This window comes from Branchiostoma lanceolatum, chromosome 6 (genome assembly GCF_035083965.1).
Source record: "Branchiostoma lanceolatum isolate klBraLanc5 chromosome 6, klBraLanc5.hap2, whole genome shotgun sequence".
Taxonomy (NCBI): domain Eukaryota; kingdom Metazoa; phylum Chordata; class Leptocardii; order Amphioxiformes; family Branchiostomatidae; genus Branchiostoma; species Branchiostoma lanceolatum.
The window spans coordinates 1,465,079-1,489,581 of record NC_089727.1 but is presented as its reverse complement, the minus strand read 5'-3'; the positions used below and the strand labels follow the sequence as shown (position 1 = coordinate 1,489,581).

The 24,503-nt window shown below is 42.4% G+C and overlaps 3 protein-coding genes across 7 annotated transcripts in view; 1 reads left to right on the top strand and 2 right to left on the bottom strand.

Moving 5' to 3' along the window:
* Window positions 1–9,818, bottom strand: part of LOC136436115 (uncharacterized) — a 50,945-nt gene extending 41,127 nt beyond the window's left edge. For 3 of the 4 annotated variants that reach the window (XM_066429859.1, XM_066429858.1, XM_066429857.1), the window contains exons 1-10: window positions 9,738–9,818; window positions 9,593–9,629; window positions 8,327–8,409; window positions 6,934–7,069; window positions 6,003–6,053; window positions 4,657–4,749; window positions 4,238–4,276; window positions 3,288–3,371; window positions 2,509–2,567; window positions 1,714–1,813 (exon numbers count right to left, since the gene is read on the bottom strand). In XM_066429859.1, the coding sequence (XP_066285956.1) occupies window positions 1,714–1,813; window positions 2,509–2,567; window positions 3,288–3,371; window positions 4,238–4,276; window positions 4,657–4,749; window positions 6,003–6,053; window positions 6,934–7,069; window positions 8,327–8,409; window positions 9,593–9,629; window positions 9,738–9,772 (717 nt within the window). In that variant the 5' untranslated portion in view covers window positions 9,773–9,818. The remainder of the gene's footprint in view (window positions 1–1,713; window positions 1,814–2,508; window positions 2,568–3,287; window positions 3,372–4,237; window positions 4,277–4,656; window positions 4,750–6,002; window positions 6,054–6,933; window positions 7,070–8,326; window positions 8,410–9,592; window positions 9,630–9,737) is intronic. The other variant, XM_066429860.1, reaches the window with a different exon arrangement.
* Window positions 9,819–10,051: 233 nt separating this feature from the next.
* Window positions 10,052–18,313, top strand: LOC136436113 (uncharacterized). 2 transcript variants are annotated; one of them, XM_066429852.1, is made up of 6 exons: window positions 10,052–10,235; window positions 13,716–13,878; window positions 14,387–14,446; window positions 14,747–14,965; window positions 15,888–15,975; window positions 16,395–18,313. In XM_066429852.1, exons 2-6 carry the CDS (start codon window positions 13,729–13,731, stop codon window positions 16,745–16,747), a joined length of 870 nt encoding a protein of 289 aa, XP_066285949.1. In that variant the 5' UTR covers window positions 10,052–10,235; window positions 13,716–13,728; the 3' UTR covers window positions 16,748–18,313. The 2 variants fall into 2 exon arrangements, with proteins under 2 accessions (XP_066285949.1, XP_066285948.1); XM_066429851.1 differs by lacking the exon at window positions 10,052–10,235 and adding an exon at window positions 12,834–12,985.
* A 923-nt stretch (window positions 18,314–19,236) lies between these two features.
* On the bottom strand, window positions 19,237–22,522 carry LOC136436112 (zinc finger protein 135-like). Its single transcript, XM_066429850.1, has 2 exons — window positions 22,413–22,522; window positions 19,237–21,507 (listed from the first exon to the last, which is right to left on the bottom strand). Exon 2 carries the CDS (start codon window positions 21,472–21,474, stop codon window positions 20,041–20,043), a length of 1,434 nt encoding a protein of 477 aa, XP_066285947.1. The 5' UTR covers window positions 21,475–21,507; window positions 22,413–22,522; the 3' UTR covers window positions 19,237–20,040.
* Between the last annotated feature and the right edge of the window lie 1,981 nt (window positions 22,523–24,503).

Here is a 24,503-nt window from a genome sequence, read left to right as displayed (position 1 = left end):
GAGTGAACATACTGTAATTCTTGTTTCTTTCACTGTAACTTTATGTTCACTGTTTTCAAGGTCAACTCTGTACGTGAACTTATCATCACCATGAAAAACCTGTTGTAATTATCTATGATTCCTTCACACATCTGTTCTGTAAATAACTGTGAAGTTAAGGTTAAGTGAAAGGGTCTATTTTCCTAACACCATGAAATTTTCCTACCGTGAAAAGTAATGTGAATTACAGTAGTCAGATTCAAGTTTCCCCCCAGCCCCTTTGTTTTTAACTACTCCTCTTTCTGAATCTTTACTTTGAAATGTCTGAGGACCAAGGAAATAACTTGGTGTGGCCCATGAATGGAGAGAAGTGTCCCTGATTCGGTGCTAGCCAGGTAGTCGTCTATTGTTGACCATTCAAGGTGTACACTGAGCAAACACTCAGCCTGGTTGCCATGGACAACGGCCATGGGTGAAACCATTGCCAGCTTGTTGCGGGGGTGTAAGGTGTAGTCCTTTTCTGTCATACAGTTAAGGTGGTGTCCATGACCATGACCTTCTGTACTTCACTGAATAAATCAACTGACCATAAACTGGAATAAGAAATTTCCCTGCACACTAATAGACTGTAAGTTTAGCTCTGTGAAAAGGTGCTTACAAAGACTTCTATAGAAATCACTGCAAATAAACTACCAGTGTGTGTACAGGTACTGCTTGAGCTAGGCTGACTAAACCACGCTTCTAGCAGCCCTGTGGTCAGTCCCCTATAGCGGGGAGGGGCCCCGTGCAGCCCTGTGACGGGTCAGTCCCCTAGCGGGGAGGGGCCCATGCAGCCCTGGAGAGTGGCAGTTTGTGTAACACAGGCTACACCTATGCTTGACTTGAGCCTGCAGTGCACTCGTTATGAGAATGAGAACACAACTGGTGATACAGATTTAAGGAGAGGGTGCTGGTAGAAAGTACAGCATGGCAAACCCTGTTTTTCCTTGGTGAAGAAGACTGATGAATATACTTAGACTATCAGTTGAACAAGAGCCATGCAGCTCCAGCGCTGTCACTGAAGGAAGTGATGTAAGCACTGGTACCAAAACTTGCATCTAATAAACATGTACAATCATAATCATAGCATGATTTAAACAGGGTTAAAATGAAGAAAAAAAACCTTATCCTTTGAGGAACTCCATTATATGACACTGTGGAACACACATGGATGTACTACACAAGGACACAGGCCTACCACCTGAGTCACTGGCAAGGGTAATGGAAGACATCTACATCTACATAGTTGTTGCCCCCAAATAACCCCTTCAGGGGCATAGTAGGGGGGGAGTTGAGGTCCCGGGCTAAGGCGGGCAGGCCTCCAGCCTGGCACAGAACGACTCAACGGTGGGAGCCGTCGCAACCGTGCCAGGCAGGGTGTTCCACTGAGGGATGGTACGGGGAAAGAAAGAGTGTTTATATGTGTCGGTTCTAGCGTGGATGGTGTGAAACTTGAGGTCGTGGCTCCCCCGGGTGCGCCCCTGTTAGACAGGCGTTTCTGGGCTGGCAGAGTGGTTCGAGTGGTGGAGGAAGACTGGCACTCGACATAAGTAAGTGGCACACACAAAAACACACACACACATACACACAAATGCACTATCACATTAACATACACACACATAAACACATATTCACTAACTAACTAGCTAACATGCACAGACACGCACAAGTAACTCAGACCACTGGTAGCCTCACCTTCATGGGAGTCCTGTTCCACACCATGACGCTGTGGCCGGTCTTGATCAGGTTTCTCACCATCCCAGAACCCATGATGCCCAGGCCTAGGAATCCAATCCTGACAAACAAACAAACAAACAAATAAATAAGAAAATAAACAGAACAAAGTTATTTTATACGTTTCATCATCCCAGAACCCACGATGCCCAGGCCCAGGAATCCTATCCAGCTCTAGTGCTTTAAAATGCAGGAGCCGAATCCCAGCTTTTTCCAAAAACGGCAACTAGACATGTTTAGCTGTCTAGTGGATGGAACTTTTGGGACATTGAAATACTGTTAAGTGTGCTTTGAAGCCTGTTCTTGTTCTTTGTTTTTTTACATAATCTTATAGACGGTTCAGCTCCTCCCTCCCCATGATGCCCAGGCCAAGGCATCCAATCCTGACACAGTGGAACAATAGATTAATTTCAACAATGAAGCATAATATAAATAACTTGCTGTCGCATCTATCCTACAGTAAGATTGTCAGCAAGGCTATGAGAGAACCGACCGTCAACAAGTATCTACAACGACCTTTTCCTTCAGTGAAGTGTCAGCTGAATTTCTGACAACACATAAACAACTGCCTTTAAAATGTCCCCAACTTGATGAATGTGTTGAGTTTCTAGAAATAGTTTTCTTTATTATAATTGCGACAACACAATACTTTGTGGGCACCAGGCAGCAAAGCTGATATTGTGCATCACACTTTTCAATATATACAGGAATCTGCAGTGTTCCCGTTCATTCTGATCCTGCAGTAACTGGACTTACTTCAAACATGTGGGTGTGATGTCATCCTTTGCGGTGACTATGTCAGACTCCGTCTCGTGCTGTAAGATAGCAGAACATCTCAGTTGAGCACAGACGCACCTCCAAAAATTGGAGCAGGCAAACATGGCATTGAGAGAGAGGAATCATGAAAACAAACTCTGAAATCTACAATTCTGAAGCTGATTGTAACATAGCAGTCAGAAACTGAGAAACTTAAAGTGTTTGAACTGAATTCAACTACCAATCCCCACATCATTCTATCCCAAGGATATACATCTACATGTAACATCTACTTAGTTAAACATGATTCCACCAGGGTACATAATCCAGCCACCCTGAAAAGATACATGTGCATCCAAACAGATCTCCAACCCAACATCCCCCAGTATAATGCACTCCTGTATAATGAAACTGTGCATACTGTAATTCTTGTTTCTTTCACTGTAAATTTATGTTCACTGTTTTCACTGTCACCTCTGGACCGTGAACTCATCATCACAGTGAAAAACCTATTTATGATTCCTCCACACATCCTTTCTGTAAATCACTTGCTACCACCGTGAAGTTAAAGATCTGTGAAAATGTCAATTTTTCTTACACCGTGAAATTTTGCTACCGTGAACTTAAAGTGAATTACAGTAACTGGGGAGTGCTGCACTATAGATCTCTCAAACCCACTGTTTTTCAAAGTGGCGGATTTATGTAACCTGTCGGATTAATATTAATGGAGGTTACCAAGATGCAGATGCATTATCCTAATCTACAGAAGCTGATCGTACCTCTGACTCGTCAAAGTTGTACAGGTCGCTCTCGTTGTCTTCTCTGGGTCTCTTCAGTATGATGGAGGCCTCCGCACCCAAACCCTGCACAGGTACAGGTCAGACAAACAGGTGTAAATAAGCGTCAAACCCTGCACAGGTACAGGTCAGACAAACAGGTGTTTACAAACATCAAACCCTGCACATGCACAGCTCAGAGGTTTAAACAAGTATTTACAAACTACTGATGAACAGGTTACATAATGCAGATCTTTGATGATTATAAGGTCTAGTAAGATACGCCATGTACATATCAATTCAGAGTTTTGGTCTAAAACCTGGTTCTCCCGTTTTTCCCTTTAGTCACTGACGAAACACAGCGGCTACTGTCTGAAACGTCTGACTGTTTGAAAATTTTATCCAGTTGCTCGAGTAACTATCTTCTGACGTGAATTAGAACATGCATGACACGTATAACAATGCTTAGTATTTGTGGTAAGGATTGAGTACAAGACCGCTGCAGGATGGTCTGTTATGACAAAAAAAGCTGATTAAAATTTGCTTCGAGATGCGTTGATGAAGGTTAGACATCCAGGTACATGTGTAATAAGATACACCAAAAAACAATTACTCAAGCAACTGGATAAAATTTGGAAACGGTGCGACGTTTCAGACACTGACGAAAGCCAGCGGGTGCTGTCTGAAACGTCTGTTTCCAAATTCTATCCAGTTGTTTGAGTGACTGTTTTTTTGCGTAAGAGATTAGCTTGTAGAGCAAAAAGCAAAACAACCACAAAATATCACATCTAACATCTACATGTATGTATACTTACCATAGGCAAAGTCAATGTTAAAGCAATATGTATGTGTTTATGTCATATCCACAAATTGTACCTTTTTACATTGCAATATCTGACAAAAAATATACAACTGCTCAGATTATCAAAACATAACTCGATGATGACACGTACCTCTGGCGGCCTCTTCAGCCCAATGGATGTGGAGGGACTCTGAAACACAAACCAACATCAAGTCTGTGCGTAAGGCATTACTCCTCATACACCTTATCAAACAATCATCCAACAGTATCAACTGCTGAAGCATGGCGGCTGTAGACATACATTGTACACTAGGCACATCACTATGCATTATATATAACATTTCATAACATCTCAGACATCTTTGCATCTTCTAAATATAGCATGCTGTTGAAGGTTTGACATCCGGAGGCATAATAATATGTACAAAACAAAGCAAATGCTGTCTGAAACATTTGACTCTGCTATAATTACTTTTTCCAGGTTTTTTAGGATATAAATTTGACCCCTTTTGTGGCTAGAACTACTGGAAATCTCCATGCAAACACTGATATTAAAACTGCGGTATTTACCACAGTTTTGCCGAGAAGTGGTTCTCTGGAGTAGGTTTTCTGCACAGGCTTGGAGCTGGGCACCACCTCCTCATGGTCAATGTCATCTGTGTCCTGTCGAGGGAACAGGGCGTTTCACATAATAAGTACTCTCTCTACTATAGCACACTTACATAATGTAGGTGTAATGCCTGTCTGCTTACTTCAAGGATAAGAGCTTCTTTGAGGGTAAGTATTCACTTTCCAAGTCTACTATTGAGTTTTAATCCATGCTTTCCAGATGACAAAGGAAATTTCTGATATCTACAATCTACTGATCATATTTCTGAAGGTACAAATGTATAAGTAGGCTAATATAACACAATGCACACTTACTACTAGCCTGGAGTCCAGCCTTTTTAGCTTTAGTCCGCTACCCAAGCTACGCCGGGGAGCAGAGTTTGGGTAGGGACTAAAGCTAAGAAGGCTGGACTCCAGGCTAACTTACTACGTGTACATACATTTCATAGAGGCTGTTAGATATGTCTATCTTAGGTTTGGTCGTTTTTATCTTTTTCAAGCATGTAGTCAATTGTCTATGCATTATATGGTATCAGGGAAAGAAAAAGGTGTTAGAAAAGCAAAAACAAAGATTAGCAAACTTGACCAAGTGGTTACAGCTGGCTCATTAAAACATGTGCTCATATGATATAGAAATAACAAAACAAAATAACAAAATGATAACACCTGCAACATAAAAATTGAGCAGACGAACAAGGATACCAAAATACATAACGATGTGCAGGGAAACATAATAAAACATGGTTAGTAGATGCACCAGGGACTTGATCATGCCTGGGATACTGACAAACTACAGGCTTAGCTTATAGGGTGCTGGCACACATGTGACTGTCTATAGCCTACATGCTGTCTGCCATGTTGGACACTTAAACCTGGAAGTTGCCTGCTAAATTTGAGGGTTTTTTAATGTAATTGCAGTCTGTATCAGTGTATGGCCGGAATAACTGCCATTCGGTATAAAACACCAGCTTTGCAGGCACGCGGCGCGGCAGCAGCTGGTTATATTACACGGAGCGACCTGTCACACCTAACCTTTGCACATCTAACTGCAAACGCATCATATACGTGCTATCTAGAGGTCTCTATTTGCAGTTATGTAAAAACACATTGTACACATTGTGTGCCATTTGTTTTTAGGTAACTGCAAACATAGACCTCTAAATAGCACGTGTATGATGTGTGCTACACATGCAATCTAGAGGTTTGGCTCTTCCAGTTTCTTCACGTGACCAGCATGGCAGCTACAACATCATGTGCAAACACCCTACAGCTCCCTGGGACTAGAACCCCTGACCCTGGGACCTCACCCGGTAAGCCCCTGACTTGGGCGTTGCAGAGTGCTTGGGTGGCCGGCCTCGCTAGAGTAGGAAAGACATAGAGAAAAAAAGAAGGAGAGAGGAAAAAAGGAAAGAGTCAGAGTTATACCATATTGCAGAAATATGTAGAAAAGTAGAGAATTCAGAAATGTTGGCAAGATTTTACAAATTTAATGCAAGTTTTACCTTCTTGGTCTGTAGAGTAAGGTGGAATGTCCAGAATTGTTCAGACATGAGGATGGATTGATAGATACTTCAGAAGAAATGTTTCTCTCTACAATTTCAAACGTAGACTAAAACAGTACATACAGTAACTATCCGTGAATAGTTTCATCAGATTCATAAATCACTGTTTAACACAGATCAAAGTTATTTGCGCACAACCAGTACATAATCACCAACAGACTGGGCTGGGCACAGGTCATAGAGAGAGAACAACAGATGGACCCGTTTTTAAGGAGGCTGTATGGATCAGAAGATCTAATCCAGTCATGAACCGTGATGAGGGGTATACAAACTTGAACTTGAAGTCATGTTTGGGGCCGTATTTTTTACCCTGCAGCAGCAACACCTGTGCTGCAGTGTGAAGTAGAACCAGTCAGAATTGCCCTGAGGAAGGTGACAGACGGTCACCGAAACGTCTGCATGTGATTACATACCGGTTACATACAAAGAACTTTGTTTGTGCCAGTACAGCAAGTATCAGAGAATGTTTATAAAGCTGTGTGTATTGTGTATGATGAGACTGAGCATTGTGTACCTTGGCTGTCAATGGCACCACTGAGCCATTCAGTTCAATACCAGAGATGTGTTTAGTTGTCACTTGTGTGTGTGTTTTCTGTTCTCTGACACCACTGATCTTTGTTTAACAGTAAGATAATCTAGAATAAAGTATTGTGTACGATGATGATGTGTTGTGTACCTTGGCACCGCCCCCTTTCCTCAGCACCTTCTCCACAGCCTCCACAGCCTGGAGGAAACGCTTCCCCTTGTTGGCCTTGATCATCTGGTCCTTGTACTCCTCAAAGGGCTTCAGGTTCTCAGCCTTCACCCAGGCACTGCGAGGGCAGAAAATTAGCATATCAACCCACTGTAATATCATGTAGTACTGCCTTTCAGTGACGGCTGGGAGCTAGATTATTGTACTCCTCAAAGGGCTTCAGGTTCTCAGCCTTCACCCAGGCACTGTCAGGGCAGGAAAATTAGCACATGAATACAGCATAGTATCCAGCAATACTGTAATATAGAGATGGCGGGGAGTTAGGCTACAGTACTCCTAAACGGGCTTCAGGTTCTCAGCCTTCACCCAGGCACTGCAAGACAGACAGGTATAACATGCATACACTGTAACATCATGTAATATTGCAGCACATTAATGGCTGGGAGTTAGGCTACAGTACTCCTCAAAGGGCTTCAGGTTCTCAACCTTCACCCAGGCACTGTGGGGGCAGACATGTATAACATATATACACTGTAACACCATGTAATACTACCTTTCAGGGATGGCTGGGAGCCAAACTATTGTAGGACCCAGATTCTCACTACTCTCAGCCTTGATCAAGTCTGTGTAACGCAAACTCCTGCTGTCCTGGGCTTTTATTGCCAGCCACTGAAGCGTGATTCAATCAGACTAGCAGGATGCATGCTCATCTTATGTACTAAATCTAATGCCCATAAATATAATAAAATATTGATGCTGCGGTGGTTCAGTATGGCTGGTTGACACTCTGTACCATCAATGTCCAGGAAGTCTACTGGTATCACAATCAATATGTATTGGTTGGTATCATACTGTCACTGTACTAGTAGTATATAACCTATAGGATAACACTATACATTGTCTGGTATCTTTCTTCAAGTAGAACTCCCAACCACACAATGTGACAGTGCTAAAGCCCATAAGATAGCACATACAATGTTTGTTTTTTGTTTGTTTGAACCTTTGTCAGGGAAGGGTCAGACAAAATATAACAACACAAGTTACATGATTTAAAGTCCTAATAAGTAATAGTAGGTATAAATCTATACAGATAGTATTACACAATACATGGTATAAAATACATAAGAGTGAGAGCTGGTATATGGTTTGTGTCCATTCGTTTTCGGTAATACTGTACATCATCATCACCAATCATCCCCACTGATTTCTGCATCTGCAGTCGTGTACATTTTACTCACTCACTCACTATCCGGTTTAACGTCTTCTGTTCCCCATCATCTGGGGGTTGGACGAATGGACGTGCTTGCACATGGTTGGGGAAGCTTATGTACATGTATAACTATAAGATTCATGCGAAACACAAAGGTCGACTCACTGATCCTCGGTGCCGTAGAAGAAGACGAAGTAAACCGGCTTCTTCCCTTTGGGCTTCTTAATGTCCTTCTTGGGTCGGACGACCTGGGGAGATTGAGGAGGGGAAAATACACGGTCAAGTTAGACATATCATTTCTAAAACAGAAAGGTGTGTAGAGTGTGTTATTAAAGTTACTTGGAGATGAAGGCTTTGTATTCCATGAACAGCAAAGCAAGAAATCTAATTTTAGTTCAATTAAAGATTGCAAGTTACCCAAGCGAAGGATTCATTCATTGTACAATTGTTGTGCAATAAAGTTATTATTCATTCATTCATTCATGGTCTTAATGGCATTGTTGGCAGCAAGGGGCTTTTATCAAGACTAAATCTACTTGTTGTTGACCCCAAGATTGCCAGAAAAAGGAGACAACAGCTTATGAGTAGAGGAGTAGTCTGGGGTCCCGTTCGAATCAGGAATCACGAATCTGGATTCACCCAGACACTGGATTGATCCAGGTGCGATCAGAATCCTGCTTTGGGGGGATAAGCTGGAGCCGTCAAATTCACCTCAAGGGAACAAGTTGGGATCAATCCTGTGTCTGGGTGAATCACAACTTACAAATCAGGGTCTTAGATTATGGAGAAAAAAACTAACTTTGATTGTTGGTGTTGCAAATAGCAAAGCAGAGAACTGCAAGTCAATGTACGGGCTAAATGCTGGAAAACACTCAGGAGTTTTTAAAATCAATGAGGGAAGAAAAAATATGGGATCTTCATCTTGTTTCAGAACTAAAAAAAAGTGGTGACCCACTTTCAGTTGCCCAGTTTGTAATAATATTTTGTCAGAAGAGATTATGCTGATTGCTGACATTTCAATTTAACATTCCCAGCTTCTGATGTCTTACTGCAAGATTTGTAAACAATTTCATCAGATCCCTGTGTGCTGTTTTCCCGACAGGTGGGGCAGTAGCAGACCCGGCGTTTGTTTACCACAACATGCCCCCTTTCTCACCGGCCATAATTTACCATGTAAAGCGTCACGTGCGGTCTAACCATGATCTGACAGCGGCGGACGTCAGACGCACTTTAATATAGCAACGCCAGTGCTTAGATAAGCTATAATCATCACCACAATGGCTTCACGAGAAGAATCAGAAGCGTAGGACTACATAACAATGAGAGATTCGGTACAGAAATGTTTAAAGCCACGCTGAAGTGAGGCGTTATTGTCTACAGCGCTGGTAGCGTCGGTGGGGGGAGAGGCAAGCCGCACAAAGATCCACCCACCTTACTCGGCCAGGGAGGGAAGCTGCTCAGCTTGGCCCTGGAACGAAACAACAGGGAAAATCTTCAGACATTTTTCTCAAGGATGGCGTGAAAATCGGGGAGTTGGTGCGAGGATTTGATAAGACAGAGCGGAAGGAAAACCTACCAAACGATGTCTCCGATGTTGAACTGTGCCGCCATGTTTACTACCGGGGACGCTGGGAAATCTCGGGAGGGGAGGAGCAGTCTATAATCTAAATAGGGGAGTCCGATTTAAAATGTAAAAATCATACAATAACTCACTACAATATGCTAGAACACAATAGAGACATATAGTTCTGTACACAATGTTTTACATGATTGAATGAACTTACAATGGATAAAATATAGTGAGTTATGTCTTTGATAGTAGGAAAATAACTCGTCACGGTCCCCATTTGCTAATGGTCACGTCCCTATACCCGGAAGTGAATAGCTTTGTTGACATTACTGTTGTTTCTCCACCGGCAAAGTTGGATCTGACTGAGCGAATGTGTGTGGGATGCGCGGGTATTAATTTTAGCGCTGACGTATTGTCTACTGTGGCAGCCGGCGATCAGCAGTCCGTCCGAGATATGAGGTTTTGCGGCAGGAGGCTCTCTGAACCAGCAACAATGGCATAAAGGTAAAGCTGGATTTGACTTTATTTCAAGCATGCAAGCATTAAGCAGTTAGTCTTTGTCTGTACGTTTTCCTTTGTTTTGGCGGTATGTCAGTACAGTCTACAGTGACACAAAGGCATGATAGGAGTACCGAACGAAACAAAGGGCTCATGTTGTATTGCACTTGTAAAATCATCAACGAATAGGAAAGAAGAATCATTTGAAGTGAAGAAGTTAGTGATTTTTTATTTATTTTCTTAAATGTTTTACAAGTCTGAAGTCTACGATAATATGTGAATTGTGATTCTTGTGTTTCTGGTTTCTGTCTACCAGACGCCCAGATCTACCTATGGCTCACCTCTTGTACATCCTGGGGAATTTCTGTTAGCTCTTGTGCAGTTTGAGAGTATTTGACAATTATAGGGTAACTACTGTCATCTGATCACAAATTAACTATTGTTAACAAAAGCTCTGTGAATTTTAATCTGATTCGTTATCATCTCTAAGACAAAATGATACATTAATAGCAGATCTCTAGGTCTTTGGTGAAGTCAGGTGTCTCCAGCTGTGCTCAAGAGTCAAGTGCTGAAGTAAAAGTCATCTTGATCCAGAAGATGAGACATTGATTATCTAGTTAATTTACATTCAGACACCTTATATTTTGAGTATTGCAAATAGAAAACACAAAGGTATCAAAATCTAACCTGTATTTCCTTCTTTTAAAGAAAAACAACAACTGTACCTCCATACCAGTGTGTATAGAATAATGGCCCAAGGTCAAAATCAGTCCCAACATTTCTCCAAATCGAATCAACATCCATCAGGGGTTGGGCAATTTTTCAGCAAACACAATTATCAGTGTGACGGCGGCTGGTGGGGGAAATAGTTTTATTTGGGAGACGGGTGACTCTTCAGAGATCTTCTAATCTTCTTCTTTTTGATACCCTCTAAAGGGGTATCACTGAGGGGGGATGGGGGTGGTCAGGCAACAGCGGATTGCGGCACTGCGGCCGTAAGTCCGGCCTTGAAGCCCTCTACTGTCGAGCTTGTACAATGTGCCCCAGTAGCAAGTTCCATTCTCTTATAGTACGTGGTAAAGAGGAAAATCTGAAACAGTCAGTACTTGCAGGGATGAGATGGTATTTGTAGTCATGACTACCCCTGGTACGCCTGTGGGCTGGTTTGAGCAAGGACATTATAGTGCTCAGTCTTTCCTACATGTATATGGCGTCCTTGGTTTGACGTATTGGTCGGATAGGATGTTGATAAAAAAGATAGGAAATCCATCAAGTTCAACAGTCAAGTTCAACCATGATCTGCAACAGAGTACCCATCAGGGGCGGGATCATTTGTCTGTGCTCCACTGCAAATGGAGTTTCTAATGACTTTGTGTGGATCCTAGTGATTCCTTAGCCCCCATTGGCTGTTAGCAGACCTGCAGAGGAAAATGTTGGAACAGAAATTAAAATGGAGCCATCAGAACACATCAGCAATCATGATAACAGTACAGTAAAATCATATAGGTTTGCTGTGACTTTATTTCGTTGCAGGAGGAAAATGTTTTGCTGTTGAACCAATTCTGTAGTACAGTCGTCATACCAAGGGAGACATATTCACGATCATCGTATCTGACAAATTTGCAGTGGAGAGGGCACAGCAAAAGTAGAACGGTCAAAAAAATTCTAAGATCTATAGAATTCATTAAATCAAACCGTATTGTCAATCCGCCAGCCAAAGTAGGGCATGCTGCCGAGGCTAGTGATTTCTGGGGTATGTACAAATGTAGTTTGTTTGGGTGTGGCTCAAAACTACAAGTCAAACAGAACTGTGTTAGTGCCTGAAATGTATGTGGTGTTGGGGGGAGGGGGGAGTTGTGATCTATACTAATGAGTGTTTTCTATTGTTCAACCAAATCAGTTGTGTAGAAATTTTTGTAAGGGGCATGACTATTCCATCCTGTCAATAGTACCTTTTCCGCCATGAAAACTCTTATTTAGCCTGTCAATAGCTCTCAGGTAAAGTGGAGCAATGTGAGGTCAACACAGTTGTAATTGCCTGACCTCGAACTTTGTTTGGTTTGTCACTAAGTTAGTAAAACCCACACTTCTTGTGGTAGAGCCATGTTTGCACAACTTTAACTTCTTAAGTGGTAGACTGCTTATTAAAGAAGACGAAGAAGAACAGCTGTAGTATCTTCTGTACAACTTACACTCTTTGTTGCCTCACGATCGGTGAATATTGTGATAAGGTGGGGAGTGGATATGTGGTCCAGTCTGCTTGTCTTTAGTCTGGAGTGTTGGTCTAGACTCCATCAGACTCCTTTTGGTTTGCAGGAAAATAGAAGAAATTAACCCGATAGCTTGCTGAGGTTGAACGGTAGCCAAAACAACATTCTATCCGTGCGTGCGTTTGGCAGACAGTTTGCCATTTGTAGAACCACTTGTCACTTTTATGACTTAACTCGGCGAGGGCAGATATCAATAGGTCAGATGAGTCACCCTGGCCTGTGAAAGTTGCCTTCTGTTGTTACATGTATGTAGGCGAGAACTGTATGTGGCTTGCAGTGCAGAACCATATTATAGGGAATGTTTTACCAACTTGTCTAGCAATTTTTCACAGAGGGTGTGATAGAAATGTCTGCCTTTAAAAACCTTAATCTTAAGAATAGATTACCTAACATACATGTACCATCCCTACCTGACTCCTGTTCATGTCTCTGTGGTAATGCATGTAAAATCTGCCAGTCAATGTCAGCATCCTGCTGGATTATAAGGTATGTTTGCAGATTGCCTGGTGTTTTGAAGTTTAGTCACCTTCAACTTCAAGTCTTATTAGTAATATTTGAGATTCTTAGTCTTTAGGCCACACCAAATTATTCTATTGGTTCTCTGGCATTTCAAAGTAAAAACTATTGGTGTTAGGAACAGGACAAGAGGAAAACAGAGGAATGGGATGAGAACTTGACTCTAACTATATTCACTCAGTGAAACTGTGTGTGTCGATGCACAGACTTTCCCTTCATGATCAGACTCAGCACTCATGTTGATCTTCCAATTAAGTGTTATTTTGTTAAGTCCAGAACCAACAAGTTGAATTGGAGTACTAGCGGTCCTGGGCAGTGTTGTCAAAAATGCGAAAAGTTCAAATCATCCATACCCAAACAGGGCACTGTTTTCCTGTGGTGCGATGGCTAGATGGCAATCCACCTCAAGTCTTTAGGGACTCAAAATAATTAGGGGAAGCAAGTTATGAAAAGGTAGAAGTTCCAACCTCCCACTGTGCAATTCTTTACTTTCTTTCTCTTTCTTTATTCGAATATCGACCTTGCAGACAAAACAAGCCTGGATGGCGGTGATATTTATAATAAAGCGGAGATCAACACCTATGTACAATATATCTATATATATTATAGATCTATATACATCCATACATACATCCCTGATATAACAGGTGCCCATCATTGCATACTGGGTTTTACTAACATATACATCATTTTTCTGCAGGTGCGATGGCAAGATGGCGATCAACCCCAGGTCCGTGCGTTCCATCGGACTCTCTCTGATCGTGTTCGGGGCGCTCAGCGTGATATTCGGTCTGGCCTCCGACCTGAGCTTCAGCGATGCCTACCTGCACCAGGCCTCGGGGCCCATCTGGAGCGGCGTGTTCGTGAGTCGCGAATTTGTCAACTTGTTTTGATATTACATAGTGGCAATCTTTATGATATGATTTTGCGTCATTAGAAATGAAACAGGTTCTGTTTGACTTCATGTCCTTGACAGAACAGAATGAGGTTTATCCTATTTACCAGTTTTGACTGTTGAAGGCTGTTGTACGAGATAGATTTGGATAGATATTCGGTGATGATGATAATTATGTACATGATAGTTTGCAGGAGATAAAACAGATCAATGAGGTTACAATTATTTGTTAGTTCGATAAGTTAAGTCTTATGGCATGATTAATGATTGACACACAACAGAATCATAAGCAATGTATTACATACCCAACACTGAAAAAGTTGGTTACGTAAAGTGTAGCCTTTTCATTAATGTCATTTACCAATACAGATGAACTTTCACGCTAAGAATAGTAATGGTTAATTAAATTTCAACAAAAGTACCACATTGCCAATTATGAATCATGTCATATTTTGTGTTTTGTCTTGTTCCTGCAGGTTCTCATTACGGGTATCTTGGCTGCGTCCATACACTATGAGAAAGGGAACAGATGCATCGTGAGTTACTCTGTCTATTTACATCAAAGGGACTTTTTACCCTGGTGATTCTGTATAAATTTGCTATCAAAAAACTTTTTAGCCTGGAGAGGCTTTTCTATTTATTGGTTTGGCTGTTCAGCACGCACAGCCAGGCAAAGGTTAGGTGTGACAGGTCGTTCAGTGAAATATGACCAGCTGCTGCCACGCTGCCTGCCTGCAAAGCTGGACAGGTGTGTTAGGCCAAAGGGCGGCTATACCCTGAGCTATACATGTAGATACAGAATATAACACATAAGATTGTTCGTTAATATCTTCCAGATGATAGCCCTGACCACCCTGGGGACCATGTCTGTCCTCCTTACCATCGCTTCCTGGATCATCTCCTCTATCGGCCTGAACGGGCGAGACACGTGTCCCGTCAGCAGCTGTCTGTCAGTCAAGGCGCTGCACGGGGTGTCCCTGGTGCTGTCTGCTGTGGAGACTGTGCTGTCTGTGGTGTGTGTGATTCTGGGCTGTGTGGGGATATGGTCTCCACAGGTAAGCAGAGTGTTGTACATGTAGGGTAGTCACAGAGAGCAGCATGGTGTGTCCCTGGTGCTGTCTGCTGTTGAGACTGTGCTGTCTGTGGTCTGTGTGATACTGGGCTGTGTGGGGATATGGTCTCCTCAGGTAAGCAGAGTGTTTACATGTAGGGTAGTCACTGTGGCACGTGGTGTCTCTGGTGCTGTCTGCTGTGGAGACTGTGCTGTCTGTGGTCTGTGTGATACTGGGCTGTGTGGGGATATGGTCTCTTCAGGTAAGCAGAGTGTTTACATGTAGGGTAGTCACTGTGGCACGTGGTGTCTCTGGTGCTGTCTGCTGTGGAGACTGTGCTGTCTGTGGTCTGTGTGATACTGGGCTGTGTGGGGATATGGTCTCCTCAGGTAATTATAAGGTTTCAGAAGTGCTAGATATATACATGTACCAGCAAAGTTCTGTAGTTAGGAGACTCACGATCAGTCCTCATGGCATGTGGCTGTCTGTAGTGATAGCAGGATGCATCTAGCAAGGTTGTATAACAGTTGAAGATATAGATAGGGGAGTCACTCCTTTGTCCGTGTAGCACCCCAGGTATGGGCAGATGAAATTTTAAGGTGAAAAATATCAATATTCTACATGTACTTTGTGTGTAGATCATGCAGCATGTTTAACTTTAAAACTATCAAGAATCATCATCGTCATCATCGGTCCTCCTCGTGACAAGGTGCAGCAAGTGAAGTTGCTTCTCCAGAACTGCTGGTCCTTCATTGCTGAGAGAAGTTCATGTCCTTCTAAGTTAGTTTCTGTTTCTATGAGTTTCTTTAGTGTTATGATTGGTCAACCAATCCTTCTATTTGTGTCAGAGGTCTAAAACAAGAGACTTCATAGCTTCATCAAGATTTATAGGAGCTGTAATCAACCTTATTGTGTTCCCCTCCAGGACCACTCGGACCGCCCCCCGCAGTACCCCCAGCAGCAGTTCTCCACTCCCACTCAGCAGCCCGTCGTCATCGTGCAGGCCTCACCAGGTCAGGACAAGGGAAACTAATTATAACATACACTGTAGAGAGTTTCCATTTCAGTTGTGGCGTGTGGTGGTATATTCTAGAATCCCACAAGGCTCTTGCCTGTCCTGATAAGTTTCGTCCTCGTTGCTGAAGAATGTCTGTAAAAACCTGGATAACTGAAAGTATGCATACGTCGTAAATCACTGATGCTGCTTTTGTAGCTCTCCTTAAATTCATTGTTTAGTAGCGGTATTATGAGAGCAGATATTAGTTATACCATTGAAGTATTGAAGTATATGTTTGAGAGATAATGATACTATATGATCATGCTCAATTATGTTCAATGTGCATATCATATTAGTAAGCCACCTTACTCAAACTCATGTAGAGAACACTGACTACTGTAATGTTATTGTAACAATCTCAACTACCCTCCGCAGGTGTGCCTGTGTCGTCCCCTCCGCCAGGTGTGTCCCCAGGTGTGCAGTACGTGTACGTACCTGTCTCCTCGGGCGAGTCTCTGCACCCCAGTCCTCACGCACACGTCGTGCCAGCCCAGGGGGTCTCGCCACAGCAGGTCATCTACGCAGGTCAAAGGTTATCACCGGCTGGACCACAGGGTCAGGGGGCAAGCTCACCAGAAGGTCAGGGGTCAGCATCTCCGGGTCAGAGTTCGGGTCAGGGGACAACAGGGAGAAGAAGAGGAAAACCGGCACCCCCACCGCCTTACGAGGCCACTGAGGGGGATTCGAGGCAACCACCGATTAACCCTGAGTTCTCAGGAAGGGTATGATAGGGTTTCCTGGTTACAAACTATTGCAAGGTCATTGGGTAAGTGTGGCAATGAAGAAGCCTATCATGATGTGGCATCAAGTCAGCAGTTGCTGTGAAAAATGGCTTGACAAATCAACTTCCTCAAATGCAGTAATGCAGCAGTTTAGAAGGCCCAGACCTCATGTGTCCACTATAAGGCTTTGTTCAGACTTTTGATATGCACGACATATGTACAGATGGCCACTGCTAGATGAGGAAGCTTTTATCTACATGTATTACAGTTAATTGACATGATTATGTGTTGCACTACTTGATAATTCTGCCTTGTTGAAGATTTTAGAGCAACACCACAATGCAATCTTATATGGTAAGAAATGCTGCTTTTTAGATCTGTAGACTTGCAAGCTATTGATTTTAGAAAAGCCAAAAGTTTTTAATACTGAATGTGAAAAAAGGAAATGTAAACGTTGATACAGAGTTTGTCGAATAACCAGCAGCACGTGCCTTGATAAGCTTTTTAATTGCAAATTAGTGTACTTAACTGGTTGATGTAGTTTTAACTGAAGAAATCTTATGAAAATCACAGTATTTTTCTGCCTGGCAGAATAACTATCAAGCAATTAAAGGAAGATGGGACAAGGTAAGGTAAAGTAAGGCTCTCTGTCCACTAGATGCAGATTGCTGAGCGACCTAAATTTGATTTGTGTGACCCTTGATTACATAATTGGAATATAATGCAAAATGTACAACCATGACTGAAAAGACTACAAAACACACAAAGTGTTAAAAAAATGTTTTTTTAATGATGTTTGTTGAGCAATGTGTCAAATTTTAGGTCCCAGCATGGTCCCAGTCTCTAGTGGAAGGGGAGTGGAAGGTTGTATCCCATAATGCAACTCTTAAAGTCTACCCATACCATGGAGCTTGTCCTTGGATTGCAAGAAATGTTGTAGACAGCTAGGATTAGAACAACTACATTTATCATCATCATCATCGGTCCTCCTCTTACGAGGTGCAGCAAGTGAAGTTTGTTCTCCATAACTTCTTGTCCTTCATTGCAGAAAGGAGTTCCTGTCCTTCCAAATTAGTTTCAGTTTCTATGAGTTTCTTGAGTGTTGTGATTGGTTGACCAATCCTTCTGTTTGCATCCGGGTTCCAAAGCAGAAGCTACATTTACATTTACTACATATATAAGGAATGGGAATTCTAGCCGCAAACTCATGGCTTTAGTTTAGTAATAGTTTTGCAGTGTATTTATGACTTCCATGTCTGAAAACTTCGTAATTTCAGAGCTGTACATATTTGGCATTTCATGGGTCTGTAAACATTCGATCAGAAGTTTTGTATATTTCATAAGTCGATTGTTACTATCATTGTATCAAATGTCATGTTTTATTATTATAATCATTGTCTGACAGATCTAGTTCCATGACCAAAGCAATTGATTTTCTGTCAGTTATGTCATACTGAAAATGATTCTTGCCCTGGATTTTAAGTGTCATGAATTTATCAGGTTATGTGAATGGACAGTTTATACATGTCACTTCTATTGTCACTGATTCACCTTTAAACTACAAGGATTGTTGCACTTATCTCATGTATTTTTTTTAATATATACATTTGGTAAGTTACTAGTAGTAGTGCTTAGTACAGTATGCACCCAAATGATAGTATTTATAACACCGGCTTTAGTATGAAATTGTACACCTCCAATTAGGGTTAACACATAGGAGGTAAGAAATAGGAATATGGTGAATTCTAGGATTTCTTTCACCAAAGATATGATGACTGGTATGTTGCAAACATCAATAGATGGCAATACATAATTACTATACCTGTTGATGTAACAATTACAAGTCAAAACCGTCTGTGAAGAGCAATATTTAGAAAGAGGAAGTGAGGAAAACTAACATAAAGGTATTGGGTTTTAGCCTCCTTTGCAGGCCTTATGGGCGGCACCGGCGTTTATATTTTGGGGTAGCGCTGATTTTCAACTAATCAGGTCCAGGGACTTAAGGTGGGGAAATCGTACTGCCGCCTGTGGAAGGACCCGATAAGGTGAAAATCGCAAATCAGCGCTCCCAACAAAATTTACGTCGGCACCGCCCAGGAGGCCTGCATAGGAGGCTACCAGGTGTCCAGGCAACTGATGAGGGAAGTTTTATCTAATGATGAGTTGAGGAGGTTGTTTAGGTGTGAACTGTTAAAGCAGTGCTTCGAAAAGTTGAAATTTGTATGGATGGAGGATTTTTGAATAAATAGGGAAAACAATATGTTCAAGTCTGTGCAATTATTTTGTCTGAAGATATGATATGCTACATGTATATGATCAGACATTGGAGGAGAGAGAGCGTGTGTTCATGTCCGTGGTACTAAAATGTCATTGAGACCCCAGTAGGAACCGACTTCAGAGCACTTTGAACAGCAGCAACAGAGTTGACAAATGTGTACGTAAGATTCAAAAAGAACTTTTATTTACAACAAACAAAAATAGCTTGAACAAACAAAACCAAAGATGAAAAAAGGTCCCTACCAACCTCGAATATGCACATTAGATCGGGTTCAACATGCGTTACATGTACAACAAAATGTATACAGATAAACAATACCAACAACACCACCAGCCTTTCTCCATCCATTTACGATTACCTGCACTAATTCTATCACCTACAACCATTATTAGATAAACAATAAAACAAATTATAATCCAAATTATGATTCTAAGAAAATATAACTTTATAATTAAATTGTTAATATTGGCCATCTGTGTAAAAAAAAAATCAAATTGAATGTGCAAATTGAGGTTGCTAAGACTCCATGTACTTCTCACTATTATTATCTCTTATACTCTTGCATCTGCAAAAGTGTTAATGCTATGTTAGAAAATGCTACAAACTAGGTGCTCTGCTTGCAGTCCAACGTTTGCAAACAACAAAAACCTCCGGTGAAAGATACTAGAAGCTAACTTTGCTTGCAGTTATAAAGGTCACTGTTGTAGAACATCATGACTTTAGTTGTGGCTTTCCACAGAAACCTTTAATGTCTGAATTCAAAATACAAAGGATTTAGAGGTTATAAAGGCTATGTGATAAAGGAATCTTGGAAAACATACATTTTCTGCATGTGCACATCCCTTCCTCAAACCAGATATTTCTATGCCTTTGCTGTATCATTTTACATGATCCATCTTCTTTGTCATTGCTTAAGGCATTTTCCCACTAGTGAGCTTGCTTAAATTGACTCAAACTGCCAGCTGCACACCTCACACTATCAGTTTCTCACCTGTCTCACTTACATGACCAAACTTACTGTTCATACCTCAAAACTGCCGGGGCCCACTTGTGAGTCTGTATGTGATTTTTCAAATTGCTTAGCCAACTGAAATGCCTGCTGCAAACCTGAAGGTTTATCACCAGTGTGACTTCTCATGTGTTTCTGTAGATGACCCAGCTGACCAAACTGCTTACTGCACTCCTCACACATGTAGGGTTTCTCCCCTGTGTGAGTCCTCATGTGTACCTTCAGATGAGATGGAAAACTGAACTGCCTGCTGCACTCCTCACACCTGTAGGGCTTCTCCCCAGTGTGCATTTGTATGTGAGTCTTTAAATGACATAGCTGACTAAACTGTTTGCTGCACTCCCCACACTTGTAGGGTTTCTCCCCTGTATGAGTTCGCATGTGAGTTTTCAGATGATGCAGCTGACTGAACTGCTTGCCGCACTCCCCACACCTGTAAGGTTTCTCCCCTGTGTGAGTCCGCATGTGTTTCGTCAGAAGAGATGAATAACTGAACTGCCTGCTGCACTCCTCACATTTGTAGGGTTTCTCACCTGTGTGAGAACGCATGTGAGTCTTCAGATAACCAAGCTCACTGAACTGCTTGCTACACTCCCCACACCAGAAGGGTTTCTCCCCTGTGTGAGTCCGTATGTGCCTCTTAAGATGGTCCAGCCTACTGAACTGCCTGCTGCACTCCTCACATCTGTAAGTTTTTTCACTTGTGTGAGTCCGCATGTGTTTTTTTAGACTACACAGCTCAGTGAAGTGTCTGTTGCACTCCTCACACCTGTAGGGTTTCTCCCCTGTGTGAGTTCGCATGTGAGACCTTAAATTCTCCAGCTGACTGAACTGCCTGCTGCACTGCTCACAACTGAAGGGTTTATCATCTGTGTGAGTCCGCTTGTGAGTCTTCAGATCTGTCAGACAACTGAACTGCCTGCTGCACTCCTCACACGTGTAGGGTTTCCCACCTGTGTGAGTTCCCATGTGTTTCTGAAGATGACCCAGCTGACCAAACTGCTTACTGCACTCCTCACACATGTAGGGTTTCTCCCCTGTGTGAGTCCTCATGTGTACCTTCAGATGAGATGGAAAACTGAACTGCCTGCTGCACTCCTCACACCTGTAGGGCTTCTCCCCAGTGTGCATTTGCATGTGAGTCTTCAAACTACATAGCTGACTAAACTGTTTGCTGCACTCCCCACACTTGTAGGGTTTCTCACCAGTGTGAGTGCGCATGTGAGTCCTCAAAATATGTGGCTGACTGAACTGCCTGCTGCACTCCCCACACCTGTAAGGTTTCTCCCCTGTGTGAGTCCGCATGTGTCTCTTCAGAAGAGACGGGTGTCTGAACTGCCAGCTGCACTCCTCACATCTGTAGGGTTTTGTGGTGGCTGTCCTGTTGGCAAATCCCCCTTCCGATCCTCTGTCGATGACATCAGAGCCACTGCTGTTTGTTGCCATGGTAATGAAAGCTGAATGAAGTTCTAAGAAGTCCTGGAATAAGAAGATGAACCACATCTAAGCCTACGTTTAACGAAGTTAACGAGAGTTCTAAGATCTCACGTCTAAGATCTCACGTCTCTGAGTAATATTTAGAATTTCTTGTGTATTGTATTGGAAGCAAAGAGCCAGTGATAACTTTGGAGGATGGTACCCATCATCATCATGATGGTATCCAGGCTACTATGAATTCAGTGAATCCCCCCCCCCCCCCATCTTACAAAACTGCATGTACAACACTTAGTGAACCTCCCCTTGGTTCGCCCCATTTCCTTCCTCCTTGATTCAAACCAGATGTTTTGGCGGGAAGCTCATAGCGAGAGGCGCATATAGGGATTTACTGACTACTACAACTCAAGTCAACCTCCCTTTCTTAACACCGAAATTCCTGTTTACCTGCACGAATCACCTATGGAAATTTAGAAAGGTTATCTCGTGGTCAGTATACGGCAATCAAGCATTTCTGTGGTCGTCTTCGATTTGACACTTAGAAATACCCGTAACCCCCTACAGACCTTCCATATGGCGTCTAGATTTTCCCCTGACATCGAAGCATCTTTTAAACCTAAAACAGCACAACAAAAAAAGCGTTAAATGTTTACTTGTTCAAGTTACTCGTGACATACTTAATGTGTAGTCACGTAGAATGCGTTTTTTTAACTATACAACTACCGAAGACTCTACTCTACAGTCATAGTCTAATAGAGTTAGACTCCTTGTAGCCGCGGCGACTCTAGTGGGAAGACGTATTTACTTGTATATCATACAGTGTCTTCCTGCATAATAGACAAGTACGTCTTCCCACTAGAGTCGCCGCGGCTAGACTCCGGGAGAGACACAACGTAAAATAGAATTGTACGTGTCATTCTACGTAGAGTAAACAAGCACTTCATACGTACCAGAGATATATGTAGGATGTATACAATCCCGACGATCTAAACAGGAATAGTCTCGAAGAAAGACGACTAAAAACCTCGCTACTGTCTTTCGACACGTTACCCGCACCAGGTCTTGTGGACGGAGGCAGGGGCTGTAGAATGACCTCCGCGGAGCTGGGATTCATAATTAGGCGAAGCGAGGCAGTTTGTTGTTTCCCGTCACCCGCGGAGTTTTCATTCGCGGTGTGGTGCTTCGGAGGAGATTTCATGTTTCCTGAAAGATTCCTTGTCCTTGGTCTGGAGATATTTGTTTTATTCATAAGACCAAACGACTGAAATACCTCCAGCAACTTTCCTCCAGCAATATATAAAGGTATACCTAGCCTCCTGTGCAGGTCTCCCGAATCTTCCCGTGAGCGGCAGGTACGGTCCCCCAGCTTAAAATCCTCCCACACCATTATTGATGTATAGGGCGGTGCCCATCCCCGTTTCATATCCCTGGGCCACACTGTGGTGCAATCACTGTAGCAGGGGGCTAGTCCACTGGCAGTGAGGTGTGTTTAACTTCCATACTGTTTCAGAAGTATGTAACCATTTTTATAAAGTCTTCGGTATGACTCAATGCGCCTCTTGTCAAGGTGCCCTACCTGGGGCTTGAACCCCAGTCCTTCTGGTCCAAGTAATTTGAACCAGATGCGGTGAGAGACAGAAGCGCAGACTACACCACAGGGACACCCCCAGCCAAAGATCCTGGCCCCGAGATAAAGTTGAAAATCGCGAATCAGTGCTCCCCAAAAAAATATTTTACCAGGCTAGACTACGTCGGCTGTATGGAGAATATTTGCCAGCCGGAGAGTTCGGCCACCATTTTCATTATATTTTGCAGGGGGCCAGTCTTCCAATGGACTTACTCCCCTAGCCAATTATTCCCTTTTTTACCATCCGGACCCCGTAGGATCCGGAAGATGTGGTATAGGCTACTACAACCACCAGGTGCGATGACGTACTTAGTGATCCGTGACGCAACCACTGGACTAAACCAGCTAGCTATGATAAACAAATAGTAGACATTACAGGACTTGACGACGACATACTCAAGCCGGTGGCTTATGTTGGTGTCGTCATAGAAACAAAGGATGTAACAAAATACAATCAAACAAATATTGACAGCAAAGCCAAAAATGAGAATGTAATATAAGATATGCCGTAGGTAAGCAAAATTCATATGAAATATGTAAATTATAAACAGGTAACTTTATCATTTCAAGTTGAAAACCGGTAGGATATAAGAGATATGTTATTGAAATATTTCACTTCCATTTAGAAAGGATTAAGTAATATCTTGGTGTTTTCAGAATTGGAAAGAAATGGAGAGCCACGAAGAAATAGACTACGTAACCAATGCATCATCTGAAAGATCATTGAGGTTTGTTGAATAGAGGTGGCGGATGACGCAACGTTGCAGCTGTACGAGGCAACACACAGACGCAGGCGTACACATATTCTCACTGTACACACATCTAGTCGAGATACTCTAGCATACCATCAGATATGAACTCATATGTGTGAACAATGATGTTTGATTGATTCATTGTTTTCAAACGCTCACAGTTCAAAGTATTGGTCAGGGTTTCTGTTTTGAATCAGCAGAAACATGAAATCGTTACACTTGTGGTGAACCCTATCTAAGGTTAACACTTCATTTTCATATATTTTATTACCATTCCACACTGTTTTTGTATTCGATTGTTACCGTCCATGGTTGACATCGTGTGTGGTTCGTGCAGGTATGATACTGATGAATAGCGTAATTCTTTCTCACCACACTTGGATATTCAGAAAGCATGGATGATCATGGATAGGTCGGGAAAGTAATTTCTGCACTTTTCACATGTCATGATTCTCCAGGACACATGCAGTACAAAGTAAGATCTCTACGATATGAAAGAGTGGCACCAGTACAGAATACAGTACAGAGATTGACAGTTCTGATATGATATTTAAAGGTAACTAAAGCAATATCAGGCCCCAAAAAATGGGAATGACAAAAATGCTGAAATCTTTATTGTAGTGACATTTACTAACATAGTTAAGCACATTTGCGTAATGACT

Coding starts and splice junctions, on each gene's coding strand:
- LOC136436113 (XM_066429851.1), top strand. CDS start 12,846: ATGTCTGCCTTTAAAAACCTTAATCTTAAGAATAGATTACCTAACATA. Junction 12,986..13,715: donor GCATCCTGCTGGATTATAAG/GTATGTTTGCAG, acceptor ATTTTTCTGCAG/GTGCGATGGCAAGATGGCGA. Junction 14,447..14,746: donor AGAAAGGGAACAGATGCATC/GTGAGTTACTCT, acceptor AATATCTTCCAG/ATGATAGCCCTGACCACCCT.
- LOC136436112 (XM_066429850.1), bottom strand. CDS start 21,474: ATGGCAACAAACAGCAGTGGCTCTGATGTCATCGACAGAGGATCGGAA.